Raw genomic sequence first — 15312 nt, 5'->3', positions numbered from 1 at the left:
AGGATTCATCAGTCCTAACAAAGGAGGTGACTGAAATGAGCAGAAGTACCTACCAAGTGCCATCCAGAAGCTAAATCTGATCCAAGTGTCTCTGCTTAATTGTACCATCAGGTAAATATTTACCAGGATACTGAATGATGGTAAAAATGGTAATAGTGGAACCTAAAGGGAAATATTTAAAATATTTGTAAAATTAAATACTATTTCTTGCATGCTTGCACTATTAATGCCATACTTCAGTTATACAACACGAACTAGAGGTGACATCTTCTCACTAAAAAAGAATAGGAACATTTTCTTATTGAAGTATAGTGAAATTTTCTTTTTTTGCTGTGTTTAACCACCAGTTTCTATATATCTTAGACTTTTTAAGTAAGTTATATTTAAAATATGTTCTCTAAGGCTGTGAGGAAAAGTTTTCCAGCTTGTGCTGAACATATACCAATGAATTCCTTGATGTACAGCTGAAAAGTATTATTTCTATCTTTATATATATATTTATCCCTTCTTTCCAAATTGCACACCACACCACCACCCCGCTGTTCTATCAGATTCCTTCACTTTCATCACTGTACTTCATTATTTCCATTAAATAGTCCATTACAAACTATTCTATAGTTTGTAGGTCTTGGAACATAAGTGAAAGCTCAAAATGAAATGCTTATACTCTGGGAGGTATGAACTATATTGCGGTCCAAATCACTGCACACAACACAGACAAGCTGTCTGTATACTGATCAGTTTCTGAATCCTGTTGCAGCGTCTAAGTGTTTAAATTGAGGATCAGAATTCCTTGGGTCTCAACAATGTGCATTTTGGGGATGTGTCTGAAGGAATAGCTAGAAGATCTGTGTTGTCAGACCCACTACTTTTAACAGCAACCCAATAGTTACACCGATTTTGTGCAGCCATGCTCCTATGCATGTCACACATTCAATCTGAGGGCAGCAAAACACTTTCTCTCGTTCTGAGAAGATCTGGACTGGACCTACACATGCTGATGATTCAGCTGTGACCATCCACTGCCCTTACATTCATCAAAAAAAAAAAAACAAACAAAAAAACACAGTAGTAGCAGTGCAGTAATGAAAGACTGCCTGAAAAAGACTGTCTCTGTCTTCTTCTGCCCCTCTCCCAGTTCTTAGAATACACCCAAACCTCTCATTAGAGCTATTATGTTATTCACCATAAAGGCCACTTTCTGCTGGTTCTGAGGCTGCCTTTGGATGAGGAGAATGGTAACTATGAAGGACACCACCAACGCAGCAAGAAGGCCAATACTCCAGGGCTCCAAGTTAGCAATGAAATGAGTCCCATATGTAGTGAGAACACTCAAGCCACAAACCAAGAAAGCTGTGTGAAAAACAAAATGATGGAAATAGGAGAGAGGTCACTAAATCTCTGCGTTGAAGAGGAAGTGACTTTTAAGAAGAAAGACAGCAGAACTTCAGTATGAAATGTTATGAAAATGATTAAGTAATGGAAAACACACTAGATTACAGATTAAATCAATCAAGAAACAAAAAAAGCATTCTCCAGAATGATGCATTAATGATGAATGAAAGTAGTTATGTTATTACTGGATTTTTAATTTTGTCTGTGATAGAATTCTGCTATTCACATTAATGTATTATGAGCTTGGACAGCTGAAAACTTACCTAACAGACCCACTAAAAAGTTAACGGTAGTTGCAGTCTGTTCTGTAGGTAAACTGGATGGATTGATCAGGGTCTGAAGACTGAAGTGATTCTCTTGTATCATATTTATCTGTGATTCACTAACTGCAGATTCCCTTTCTGATGCAGCCAAAGCTGCTTTTTCTGGAGAATATTTGGGTTGCTCATAGGTTAAACTGGGTTGGTACCTGGGCAAAAACAAACAACAAACAGGATAATAAAGTACTAAGTATACTTTGGGAATTAAGGAATATGCCTCTAGGAATGCATCTAAGTACTAAATGCTTTGCAACAGAGATTCAGAATTTCCCAATCTATAACTGTACTGCAACAGCATATAATTAGTCACTAATATATATAAAGAATTAATGGTAATTCACTTTTTTTTTCTGAGTTTGTTTGTTGGCAATTTTTTAAGCTATATGAATGCACCAATGGGTCAAATAAATGACCAGCATTATACAAAAAGAGGGATCTGGTGGTCAATAGCAGGGAAAGGGGAGAGAAGCTTCTTTCCACGGTGGCAAGTTCGTTCTGCCTTGCTTCCAGTATGGGGCCTACTAACTGGCATAAACTCAAATTTTACATCTCCTTTGTTAGAATGTAAGTGCATTTTTAAAAATACATTCTTTAAATAAGTCTGTATGGAATAAAATAGTTTTCTCTAAAGAGTAAACTATTGCAACATTGAATCTGAGCTGAATTTAAGCTGTACAGTTTTCAAAGTTATCAATTTAGCCTCATACGGTAAGTAACAAACACTGACTTTTTAATTTAAAAATAACAAACTAAATAAAGAGATGGCCTGAAGCTATATCAATATTATTCAATTGTTTTTCAAAGAGAACAGATAAGAGAGTTTAACTGACAATTATTTATAATCTCACTCTTTGAGAGTGAGTATTTATATTCTCTCCTAGGGCTACCACAACTTGAAACATTTGTCTGGTTTTTCTCTACTGAATTCTGACTAGGGCAATACAAAGCAATTATTTTAACTTGGTCATCCTGTCAACTACCTGATCTGTCGTGTATAGCCCCCACAATGTGATAGGCCTGATGCACAGCATAGATTTTATTTGAAATATCATTCATTAGTGCCTTTGGGACTGATGCTGGGATCAATGCATCTCCTGGAAAATAAAAGGTGTCTGGATTTCACATGAAGCTTTGATTTGAGTAGCTACTATACTGATATGACAATAAATCTGTGTTTTCTCTGATGCATCTCAACTTCTTAGTAGTCATTTATACACAAACAGATAGCTCTCAAATATGTAGCTATCCAGCAAAAAACGTGTATTATAGATGTCACGTCTGTTTAGGTAGTGAACAACACAAAGCAAAACACAGTAAAATAGAAATGGTCTTTTTGACTCACCTAAGAATGAGGACACAGGTTGCCACAAGTGAATATGCAAGAAGTGTGCCAATAGACATCATATCCACTAAAGCCTTTAGGTCAAATAGAAACGCCATTACAGCTAAAAAAAAAGGAGAAGAAAATGCAAAATTTGTATGAGGCTGATATACTGAGTCAAGATTTTAACCTCTGTCAGCAGTGTAACTTTAAATTATTTTACTGACAGCAATATAAGTGAAATTATGGTAATCCTTAAAAGCATATTTTAAGTCACAGCCGACATTCCTGAACCTAATTTCTGTTGGGAAACTCATTCATATGGATATCACACTGATGGGCCATACAGTCATGCTGCATAATCAAGCAATTTGTATTGGACTTATGTGGACATAAGTACTTGCATACATGCCTTGCTGAATGGTGACACATTAAAACACAATTTTATAGAATAAGGTTCTGATGCTGCAACAGAATCTCATCAAAGTTGAGAGGACAGCTCCCACAGCAAAGCAGGGGAACAATGATACAACCCAGTATGTCATCTGAAAGTGATGGTCTCAGAAAGTGCTCTGTGTAAAGAGACACTTTAAGGAGTTGTCTAGAATAAAATAAGTGGTTTTGTCTTTGAATAATTATCTTACTAAAACGGTTAAGTTCAAGTAGCCTTTAGGACAGACAGCAAAATATCACAATAATTAATATTCTTAAGATCACTGAAATCAGGGGCAGAAATTTCCATGATATTGTGAATAATTATGGCAGTTATTAATAAAAGCTAATGCCATCTTCTTCTGGAGATTCTGGAATGTCTTTGTCTATGCTGTTTGCACACAGACACAAAGCACTCATAAAGAAATTAGCACAATTAATTGAAATTAACTATCACCAAATGAAAGGCTAGTATTAGTTGATTTGAGATGCGTGTGGTCAAAAAACATCTTAAAATATTTGTATTATTGAGATACAGAAATAATCCGAAAATATTTAATTTTTTGAATCACCAATAACATCACCATCAAAAGAAACCATCATATGTAGCCTTTATACACTGTATGTGTACGTGCACACAAACTTTTCTATGTTCAGAATTAATATTTATGTTTGTTTATATATTTGTAGACAGGTGTATAAATGCAAAAACACACAGCAACACGCATTCCCCTGTTTTCTGATCCTGAAGGAGACAGCAAAATGTGATTTCCAGAAAGCAAGACTGCTGTGTTAGACATATTATTTCATCTGCTAGTCTCCTCTTTCAATGAAGGAAGGAAGGCTGTCCCATCTTCTTTAATGAGGGTGGATGTCATTTATTATAAGACGTCATTACCTCATCCATGAGGTAAATTTCTGAATACCTCACTGCCTTGCACACTCAAAAGTGTAGGTAAGCAAAGAACAGAACCTATTATAACCTAACATACAGTAGCTATATTTAACTTCAAATCCTAGCTTCAAAACACTACTTTGTAGCCCAGAACTTTCTCTTACATATAAGAATCATAGAAAAAAGCCCGTAAGCTTCTGAGTAAGAGGAAAAAAAGACCTAGTATTATTTTTTCACCCCTCTTAATTCTACTGAAGTTGTAAGAAACCATGGTGGACAAATTTACAGTGAAGGAACCTTGACCTGTCAACTAAACATTTCCCTGTGTGCAGAGTTTCACAATCATGATTACAGTATGTGAAAAGGTAAGTCACAATTATAGCATGTGACAATTGACTCAGCTGTAGTCTTGACCTGATAGTTTTAATTGAGGCCAAACATTTAACAGGCTAACGGGGTAAAGGAGAACAGTTCTTAAAGCTATGCAACTATCCATGATAGGATTTAATAGGAAGGTCAGATAATAGGAATTGCTATACACATCTGTAACTATTCTGGCAAAACTATTTATGACCACAAATTACCAAATATGCATCCTTTTAAAAATAAAATAAAAAAAATACTCCTCCAGCAATATATAAAGCTGTCTGCAGGTAAATTGTTCACACACCAAATTCCCCAAACTGTCTAAAAGCAGTCCAAGTGACTGCTATTGCAAAGCTATAGTCAGGGCTGTATAGCTACCTCCATCAGTTTACTCATTGGGTAACACGGTTTTCTTTCTCTTCATCACCATAATTTCAGGCAAAGATGTTAATTCTATCCCATATAACTGCATTTGCAAATTATTATAAAGGAAAAAGTCAATAATAAGTAAAATTAAAACTCATGTTTTAGTCTCAGTTCTGAACCTCTTTTTCGATAAAAATTGTAGCCAGGGTTGTTAAGTGTTTTAAGGCATGTCTTTTATGTTTGAATTAGTTTTCGGACATTTATTTGCCTTTGAGTTAAATGCTTCTAGAGCTTCCAGTTTTCAGGGATAATTAGACATCCCCCTGAAATAACACAGTAAAATTTGGGCAGAACCACGTGTGCCTCTGCAGGAAGTATAGACAGAAGTGAAAGAGCTATATGTTAAAAATTTCTCTTTGCAAAATATAACATTTGGCAGCTGCTCCTAAAATGCTGTTTTGCTAAAATATATGTGGGTGTGTACATGCAGACATACGTGCATACACACATAAACCCCAACACACACAAAAACACAGCCCTCAACCATAATTTGGTAAGCTTGTACCAAAATAAGAAAGTGAAAAAATCTACATATGTATTTTACACGAAAGCTGATCCTGTTGCAAATGTAGGATTTTTTTCTCACATCTCATAACAAAAAAACTTGACAGCTGTTTTCCCACCTCATAGATGTGACACATATATACATATATATATATGCTCATTGAACAAGGAAGCCCTGTATGGAAAGCATCAGCTTAAGTGATTAGATTAAGAAAGAAGCTTATTCACAGTACAAGAGACCAATATTTAAAAAAAAAAAAAAAAAAAAGAAGAAGAAAAAAATCATTTTGAATTCTGTGACATTAAGGATGTTACCACCACCATGATTGGTATGATTCGGAGTTCTTACACCCTTTGATTACTCAATAATTTTATTCCCACCTTACATGCAAGGGAAGTTAACAAGCAGCCCTTTTTCAAAAACATAAAGTACCATGCACGTGCATAGAGTGCTTAAATCTCAGTTTTAAGAAACACGGGCTTCGAGAGCTTACCAGAGATGACCCCTGCTGTCAAGGTGGCAGAAACTGGTGCCTGCCTCTTACTCACTTTGGCAAGAAAACTAAAGAGTAAACCATCGCGTGCCATGGCAAACAGAATTCGGGGCAAAGGGAACATAGAGCCGAGAAGACTAGAACAGAAAAATGTATAGTTCAAATACAGGTTATTAAAAGCACAGTGCTTTACTGGTAAACCCAACTACACAAAAAGAAAGCTTGGAAGAGTGAATGGGTTTAGGTTTAGTTTTGGTTTAGGCTCTGTTTTGCTGCTCTTGTTTTTTGTTTGGTCGATCGGTGGTGTTGTTTAAGGTTTGTTGTTTATTTTGAACCTAGGCTATGACAGCTCTTGAGATTAACCAACAAATACAAAATCTGTGGCAGAGAAAAGTTTCACTAGTAGCCTACTTTACCTGGCGACAGTCATATTTGGTCATTTCAGTCACAAGCAAATCAAAATTGCACATATATTTTGCACATTTTCCATATATGCAACGCATTTAGCAGTGCACCTTTCTTTACAAGGATCAACTCTTAGTCTCACCTGCTACTGCACCAGACGATAGAGTAGCAACTAGTGGGGTCTTCGTTTTGGAATTGATCTGAGCTAGACATTTGAAAAGCAACCCATCCTTCGCCATAGCATAGATTACACGTGGCATTGGGAAAATGGATCCAAGAAGACTGAATAAAAAGCAAACACATGCAACACAGCAAATGCAGTTCATGCAGAGTTGTATCATGGAAAAGATAAACAATGTTAATTAATGACATGTACAGAAACAAAATTTATGATTGTAAGACAACACCAGAAAGCCCCATAGCCCAAGATACTACAGATCAGGCACAAATTGAAATATTTTTTTTTCCTGTAAAGTTGATTTTTTTGGGTTTGTTTGTCTTTTGTTTGTTTGTTTTTCATTTAGGTAATAGAATTGCTTCATTAGAGAGAATTCAGGTTAGCAAAGTAACTCTTGCCATCACTGTAGTTCTTGGGCATTAGTGGACAAGGAACGTGTTCCGGGTCACACCAACTATGCAATTAAGCTTTAGTATTCCTGGAAAAAGTCCGTCAGTCAGCAGCAGCAAATCAATAAGCATTAGCAGCATCTTTTATGCTCTACATTTCTATGTGAAGCTGCTGATTAACAGTAATTCAAAGAAAGCACCATAAAGTTAACTTGGGCACATTATTTCTTTCAATTAAAGCACCTCAAGCCAAGCTTCATTGAGATAATTTCTTTTTTGGAAGAAGTAAAGGTAATTATTTTAGATTTATTGTTAGCAGCACACAGAAAGCTTTTAAACTGTTGATAACTCAAGGCTCTTTTTAGATAGACTTCTTAAATTAGGTGGTTTCTTTCTCTCAGAGTGAAATAATTGTAATTACAAAAACCAAAAACATTTAAAGGACAAAAAGCAAATCCATAGCCAGTATAACCTCTGCAGCAAGCATACTAATATTTAACCAGTTGAATGGTTGCCCATGTTACTTAGGAAATCAATTATACCACTTACAGAAGGCCCAGCTTTTATGTACCACAGATGCTAAGTACCTCTGGTAATGCTCATGAGACACAAGCATTTAGGTTAGACACACATAAAATAAGTTTCATTGCACATGAACTGAAGTATGAATGCTCTTTCCAAAAAAGAATATTTCCTGAATTAGGATGACAGTTTATTCTTCGAGTAAGGATACTGTTAAAGTCCACAGCTAAATTTTTGCTGTTTTGACTTTGTAAAATTTATTTATCCTATCCCTCTTTAAGTGAATTCACAAAAATAATGGAAATATTAATGAACGTCTTTACCCAGAGGAAACAAGTTCACAACATAACATGATAAGAGGTAACCATATGAACCAAAAGCAATTATCCCAACTTTTTTTTTTTTTGGTTAATTATACCTCTAAATTTAGGAATATGAAATACAATTTCCTTAGATTTGTTCTAAATCGACATCAGTCAACAAAAACACTGGAAGATTACTCTTTCCATACAAGGAAATACAATACTTCAAAATACACTAGAAAGAGGACAGCCGTTCAAATTTCTGAAACAGTGTTTTACCATCTCTCTTAATTTTGTTTTCCAGTATCAGTTTCTTTAATCTAGTTTCCACTGTTATGTATCCCACCGTATCACTTTTATTGATATTTATCAATAAAGGGCAAAATTGCAGTAAAACCCTTCAAACTGGGGTTTGAAGGGTTGACAACTAGATATGAAGTATGACAGCTAGATAGAATATAGCTATAATCCCAGAATAAACTGCATAAATATGACATTGTTCAGTCAGCTGTACAATTTATGTCTATTTGGAACTATTTTTTATGTCATTTTGGAACTATTTCCTCTTTCTGTCACCTCCTACATCAAAATATTCCTTTCCTTTAAATCACTGCCCAGAGTCACTGTGGTCATCTTCAACAGGCTGATGCTCACCAGGGTTATCTCAGAGTACTGTTGATATTCCTGCTTAAGCAGGCATATCTTTTTCCTTTGTGGAAAGCCAGCCAGTATTTGCATCACTGAAGATCACTTGAATGACTCCTTACCTAAAAAGCTCAGGTAGAAGACTGGCATCAGCATTCTACTATCCCTAAATTTAAGCAATCAGCAATGTTCTGTGCTATGAAAGATACCACGTTACAACTGGAGTGTAACTTATATGAAGACAAACTAATATATCTTATGCTTTCCCTGATCTTTTAAATCAAAATAACATGCTAAATTAAGGCTGCATCCACAGTTTCACAAGGAGGAATAAACTATCCTATTTTCACAGCTATAATCTACATCTCAAATACCCACAGAAAAATCACGGGAAGGGATGATATCAGAAGACAGACTGGAGAAAAATATAGACAGGCAATGAAGGTGAGAAGGGGAATTAGTTAACTGACTATTCAGTTTTGCCTGCAAATACACAGAGCCCATAAAGCTGCTGAATCTTTGGGAATGGACAACAAGAAAAGACAAAATGTGTGAGGTTTATTTCAACAGTTAATAGAGAAAACTTGCAGGTCATATGTCTGAAAATACTTATTTTAATAAAGAACTTTTGGGTAAAAAGTCAAGGAGGTAGAGTCCAATAACAGTACAGTTTAAAAAAGGAACATAAACACACATTGTCATCAAGACCTGCTTAAGTCTAAAACGTGTGTATAACACTTACGGATAATCCTTTGCATGAAGTGAGCCTTCAAAATGACCACATGAATGTATATTTAAATATCTTATATTACCCATCAGCTTTTCCAGAGAAAATTAGCATATCGAAGTCTTTACCTTGTGGACAAAGCACAGAGGGATCCCACTGCTACAACATATTTTGCAGGACTCCATCCAACATATGCAAATGCTACTGGCAGAGGACTTTTCTCGTCTAGTATATAGTATGGCATCATAAGAGTCAGTGCAGCTGAAACCCCAAAATAGGCCATGAAGCAGACAAGCAAGGACACCACAATTCCTATGGGTATGGCTTTCTGAGGATTCTTGACCTCTTCTCCTGAAAAAAGGAAAAAAAAAAAACCACCAAAAACTCTTACTATTACATTCAGCTTTAAAATATAGCAATGAACACAAATTAGTACTTTTGTAAGTCTAAACACTCAGAACCATATTTGTAATATGATTTTTAAAAATCTGCACAAATTAAGCTCATCGACATAGTATATAACTCAATATTTTGTTGCCAGAAATAGCATTAAAAAACAGAGGCACAATTGCTAGATATAAAATACATTCTATATTCACAACCCCATCATAGTCAAACCCCATCATTTCTAGTTATTTTCCTATAATTTGTAAGTTCTAAGTACTTAATCCATACCATTCATATATAGACCAGCCTTTAGGAGAGAGATCTTATCTCAGACAATCACCAGGTGATTAATATGATTTGGGCAGAAAAAAAAATATACTAAGCACTTCCCAGGCTTAAGCAACAATTAATTTATTTAGAATCGAAATAAAATAAAAATCTGCTCCTTCCTCATAGAATGATAGCCACGTTCAGGAATGAACTCAGACTCATTCTTCATGGACTGAAGAAATTTCAGGACAAAGCAAAGGAAGGACAGTTAGCAGATTATGTTGTTTTAGAACCCCCAAAGGTATATTATGCATACATATATATATATATACACACAGACACATATAAATACTATACCAGTTGTTGCAATGCAGTCAAATCCTACAAAAGCATAAAAACAGGTTGCTGCACCAGCCAATGTTCCTGTGAAACCATATGGCATAAAGCCACCGCTCCCATATATACTGGTCACATTCTCATAGGATGAAAAATTCCTACGAAGAACAAAAATACAGCAGAAAAATAACTTATTTTTTATTATTGGTAGGACAAACAAATACATCTTCCTCCCCTGCAACTCTGGAAAAAACATGTAAAAATGCTCTCATCAAGACAGAGTTCTGCTTTACAAAACTGTACGAGAAGACTTTTGCACGTCAAAAATTGTATGACAAAAATAACAGTAAGTGGAATAATACCTGAATCATGTAACTATCACCTTACTCCCTTTACCGTTTGTTGGTAAGAGTATGAAAATACTAATGATGTAGGAATCTGCTGTTGTCATACTCACATTCTGCAGTTAATACATGGCTTAAAGACAAGAAAAGAAGCCAGTAACTTCTCAAATAGCTACAGACAAGAGTGTCAAAATAAGACTTTAGGAAACTTTTTAGGAAACTACAAACATGAAAATAAAAATATTTTTAAGGGCATAAAACGCTTATCACTCCCATCAGCAGAGCTGTCTGTTAACACCTGCAATAGCACAAAAGGAAGTATAACAGAAAATTGCTTGGAATATGAGCAAGTAAATTGATTCTTAAAAAGTAATTACTCTGTTATTGCAGTAAGGTTTATGAGATATTCTTCACTTATTTTCCAGTTGTCAGCGTCTCCTTTCACAAAACCAGAAATCATAACGAAGAGTAGAACCAAGATGTTAATAGCAGTGAAAATTTTATTCACCCATGCAGATTCTTTTACTCCAAAAGATAATAGACCTATAAAATAAAAATAATTTTTAAATGTGAACAGTCACTTACAGTAAGAAAAAAGTTATTTTCAAGACAATATATGTACCAGTACAATTAATAACACTTAAAAAAAAAAAAAAACGGAAGTAGATTTTACACCTTTAAAAAGTGGTAGCACAAATTTAATAAACTGTCTGGTAGCATGGCGACAGGAAAGTGTATTGGAAACCATAAAATGATAACTTTCTTCAACTGTACTCTTGAAATATTTAAAAATATTTTGAGCAATTTTTACTTATTGCTTTTTGAGGTTTGAGTTCATATCTCTATTTCACGCTACGGAACAAAAATAGCTACAAAAATCTATGCTTACTAAAAACAGTTTGATAGAATCTATTATGCACAGAACAAATAATTATTAGATTGAACAAATCAGGTTATTGATCTAAGTTTTTCAGAGCATATCCATCTCAGAGTAAGACTCCCATTTCCTAGCTCATTAACAAAACCTTTAGAAGAAATGCACTCCTCCTGTTCATAAGTACTGATTCATAGAGGTTCTAGAAAAAAAGATTGATATAAAATATGCGTGCCTTAGGTTGCAGACTAATGCATTTAAATGACCTGAAAGTTATTCCATCAGGGTCCTACTGTGTAACACTTGTAAGCATACTAATAGTTTAATGGAACAGCAGGCAGAAAGCAGATCAAGAAAAATTAAATACAGTGGGAAAGTCACTCTGGCTTCTTTGCATTGTAAGCATTTCCACTAAGAACACATACATGCTTTCCCTCATTATCTAGAGATTAACTCTGAAATTTTTACGCCTCTCCAGATAATGTGTAAAAAATTTCTGCCTCCACTAACGAGACATCATAACACAGAAGTTATCATGAGCTGTTCAATTTTTCTTCCCTAATGGTATTTTGGCCACAGTTTCTAAAGATATGGGTGTTGATTCAGCCTGGAAATCTCTACACTGAAATGTGACTCACAGTGCAGGTACATCCTAAACCTAATTGAAAGCTGCCTTTTAAATAATTTTGTTCTCAAATATTTTTTCAAATTTTCAATTCGGGTAAGACCTCTAGTGAATACTGAACTGTTTCTAGTATTGGTGGAAAACAAGCTATACACTTTAAAACACGCATACAGCTTTCTTGACTTCCTTCACTCCTTTAAGAATATTTACTTGTGGAAAGCAATTGTTAAATACAAACATACAAAAAAAGTTTCAGCATTCTGGAGCTTTCTGATCAAAAAGGCATATGCCTCAAAAGGCATAGCTTTGGTGTCAGTTTTTGTAGTTTAAAAATACGTCATGAAATGAAGATTTTCATGTTATCATCAGTCTGTATCACAGGTTTAATAAAAAGTGATTATTTCATGTTTCGGATTCAAGAAGAGTTCATATAAATTTAACTCCCAGAGTAATTTTGTCAGTACACAAATGTACATCTAAATTGTTCAAATATTATTAAGGTATTTCTGATAAAACACTAACTACAGTTTAACTTTTTCTTTTTTTTTTTTTTCCTTTAAGAAACTGACACCACAGCCATCATAAATGAAGACATATCTGTCTCTTACCTGATAGAAGCAATATAAGAAATACAGCAAAAAAGTCAGGATACTCTGCCAGTCCAGAGTAATTCATTTTGAAGTAGGTTCTGAAGAAATGACCAATCTGCTTTCCAAGAAGTTCATCAAAGGTGCCACTCCAGGCTCTTGCTACACTTGATGTACCTTCATAAAATACATGCATATTTAGCATTTTGCATGCATACAAGGGAATATAGTTACTTCTAGTGACAAGGAAATAAAACTAAGCACACTGCTACTTGTATGTAGAAAAACAGAGCTTGTGCTAAAACAGTGATAATTTTGAAATTTTAACGTTATCGAAAGTTTCTACCTATTTAAATGATAAGATTATTCTACAACTAAAATATACAAATTTGTACTTCATTTGTTCCCCAAATATTGCAAAATTATTTCTATATCATTTACACTTGGTGTCATTCTGGAAGACACTTACTTCTAAAGTTGAATTATGGTACATTAAACAATGGAAAACAATGTAAGAAAATGGTTTAATAAAGAACACAAAGGAAAGATTGTCCACCTGGAAATAAAGCCCAAAAAAAAATCACTAGCAAAATTTATATTGCTAGTTAGTATTTAAGACCAATACTTGCTTCTGGTAAACAATGTATGGGGCCATAGCTAAATACAACCATATTTTAACCAGTTTCCTACCACGAATGCACTTTAAAACAACAGTTATATTGATTTTGTAGTGATTTGGGCAACATTCCTGTAAGTAGATATACATATGTATATACAGATAGGCATGCTTATACACAATATACCAGAACACGTACCTCTGGAAGAAAACACATATAAATCAAATTTGTCATCTTTGCCAAAGCACTGAAGTAGTTATTTGAATGTCTGCCACATAAGCATTGATATTACCCAGATATGGTAAACTTTGTGTTTTATGGAATCACAACATAGGACATCATTTAATTAGCATGAGATTATAGTAACAAATTAGAAATTAAGCATCATGAATTTCTTGAAGGGAGATACTATAGTGATGGGGCCCTTATAAATGTCTTTCTGTGTATGTTTAGAAAAAATATTGATTTCACTGAAATTATTCTTGCTGACCAAATACAGCAATGAAATTGTGTTTATTCCTGTGCACCATCACTACTGTCTAACAAAACTTTTGTATTAGTTACTTAGTTCCTGCTGCTGAAGACTGACTGTTTACAAAGCATCTTGTCTCTTTATAGTGGCAATGAACAGGAGGAAAAAGCCTAATCAAATTACCTTGGTTATTTGATCCCAGTAGGAATAAAAAGAAACCGTAGCTAAATACAGAGACAGAAAGACACAAATACGTAACTTATGTCTGCTTTCTCAGAAACCCTCAAGTCCTGTGTTTGTTTCTTGGCTTACCTATAATATAGGATAAAATGAGATTCCAACCGGTGATAAAAGCCCACAGCTCACCAACAGTTACGTAAGTATACAAATACGCAGAACCAGTCTTGGGAACACGAGCACCAAACTCGGCGTAGCAGAGACCTGCCATCACAGACGCCAGGGCAGCAATGAGGAAGGAAACAACAATGCTAGGTCCAGAATCAGATTTGGCTACTTCTCCAGCAAGGACGTAAACACCAGCACCAAGGGTACTTCCTACTCCCAGTGCTATAAGGTCCACCGTCGACAAGCATCGGCACAACTTGGAGTCCTCAAGGCTTTCACCGCCAACATTCTTCTTCCGTACCAGGCACCGAACAAAGGTCAAAGCTGGTCCACAGGGCAACATGGTGGATGGAAAGCTCTGAAATAAAATACGTCATTGCAGTGCATAACAAGTACCCCAGAAACAGTGAAAAACAGCCAAAGAAAGGCATGAAGAACTTCAATCACACCTACTTATTAATACATTTACTCTTTTCTATGGCATTAAAAAAGCCATCATGTTCTTTTTCCCCACAAAACATATGAGGGATTCAGTTATATTTAATATATATATATAATATATATATATTAAAAAAAAAAAGAAAGAAAAAAGAAGGAATAGCTTCTATTTGTTGTTGACATTAAAAAAGCCATCATGTTCTTTTTCCCCACAAAACATATGAGGGATTCAGTTACATTTAAAATTCAGTTATATTTAAAATATATATATATATTATATATATATAATATATATATATTTAAAAAAAAAAAGAAAAGAAAGAAAAAAGAAGGAATAGCTTCTATTTGTTGTTGGCTTCTTCTTAACCATTTCTAAAACATTACCAAAACAGACATCTGTCATCTCACGAATCATTAAGGCTTTTACAATAAGGATCATCACCAATAAATATGGATTTTTAAGATGTAAAACTCCAACATCAAGGCTATAAACACCAAAAGCTTTAAAATACAGCATTCTGACAGAGCCAATGAAATATCTTTTTGGATTCAAATGACATGGCTTTTGCCTTTAGAATTCACTTCAGTAAAAAACAGCTTGAAAGTAGATTAAAACAGTGTTTCTACTCCTTCCCACACAAACAATGTTTCCCAGAAATAATTATCTTTAAAAGAAATGTATAAGCTCTCCCTGGC

General features: G+C 34.7%; 1 protein-coding gene across 8 annotated transcripts in view; it reads right to left on the bottom strand.

Annotated features, from left to right (window-relative positions):
• Positions 1-15312, bottom strand: part of SLC7A2 (solute carrier family 7 member 2) — a 52513-nt gene that overhangs the window by 6545 nt on the left and 30656 nt on the right. For 4 of the 8 annotated variants that reach the window (XM_080589588.1, XM_080589589.1, XM_080589590.1 and 1 more), the window contains 10 exons: positions 14146-14536; positions 12766-12921; positions 11036-11201; positions 10336-10472; positions 9450-9672; positions 6701-6840; positions 3058-3160; positions 1659-1864; positions 1187-1353; positions 54-162 (listed from right to left, as the gene is read on the bottom strand). In XM_080589588.1, coding sequence (XP_080445714.1) covers positions 54-162; positions 1187-1353; positions 1659-1864; positions 3058-3160; positions 6701-6840; positions 9450-9672; positions 10336-10472; positions 11036-11201; positions 12766-12921; positions 14146-14521 — 1783 coding nt within the window. In that variant the 5' untranslated portion in view covers positions 14522-14536. Of the gene's footprint in view, positions 1-53; positions 163-1186; positions 1354-1658; positions 1865-3057; positions 3161-6153; positions 6291-6700; positions 6841-9449; positions 9673-10335; positions 10473-11035; positions 11202-12765; positions 12922-14145; positions 14537-15312 lie in introns of all 8 variants that reach the window. The other 4 variants (XM_080589591.1, XM_080589593.1, XM_080589592.1 and 1 more) reach the window with 2 other exon arrangements.

This window comes from Anser brachyrhynchus, assembly GCF_964034855.1.
Source record: "Anser brachyrhynchus genome assembly, chromosome: 4".
In the NCBI taxonomy this organism is placed as follows: Eukaryota; Metazoa; Chordata; class Aves; order Anseriformes; family Anatidae; genus Anser; species Anser brachyrhynchus.
The sequence above is the reverse complement of the archived record's forward strand: the minus strand, read 5'-3'. Positions and strand labels throughout refer to the sequence as shown.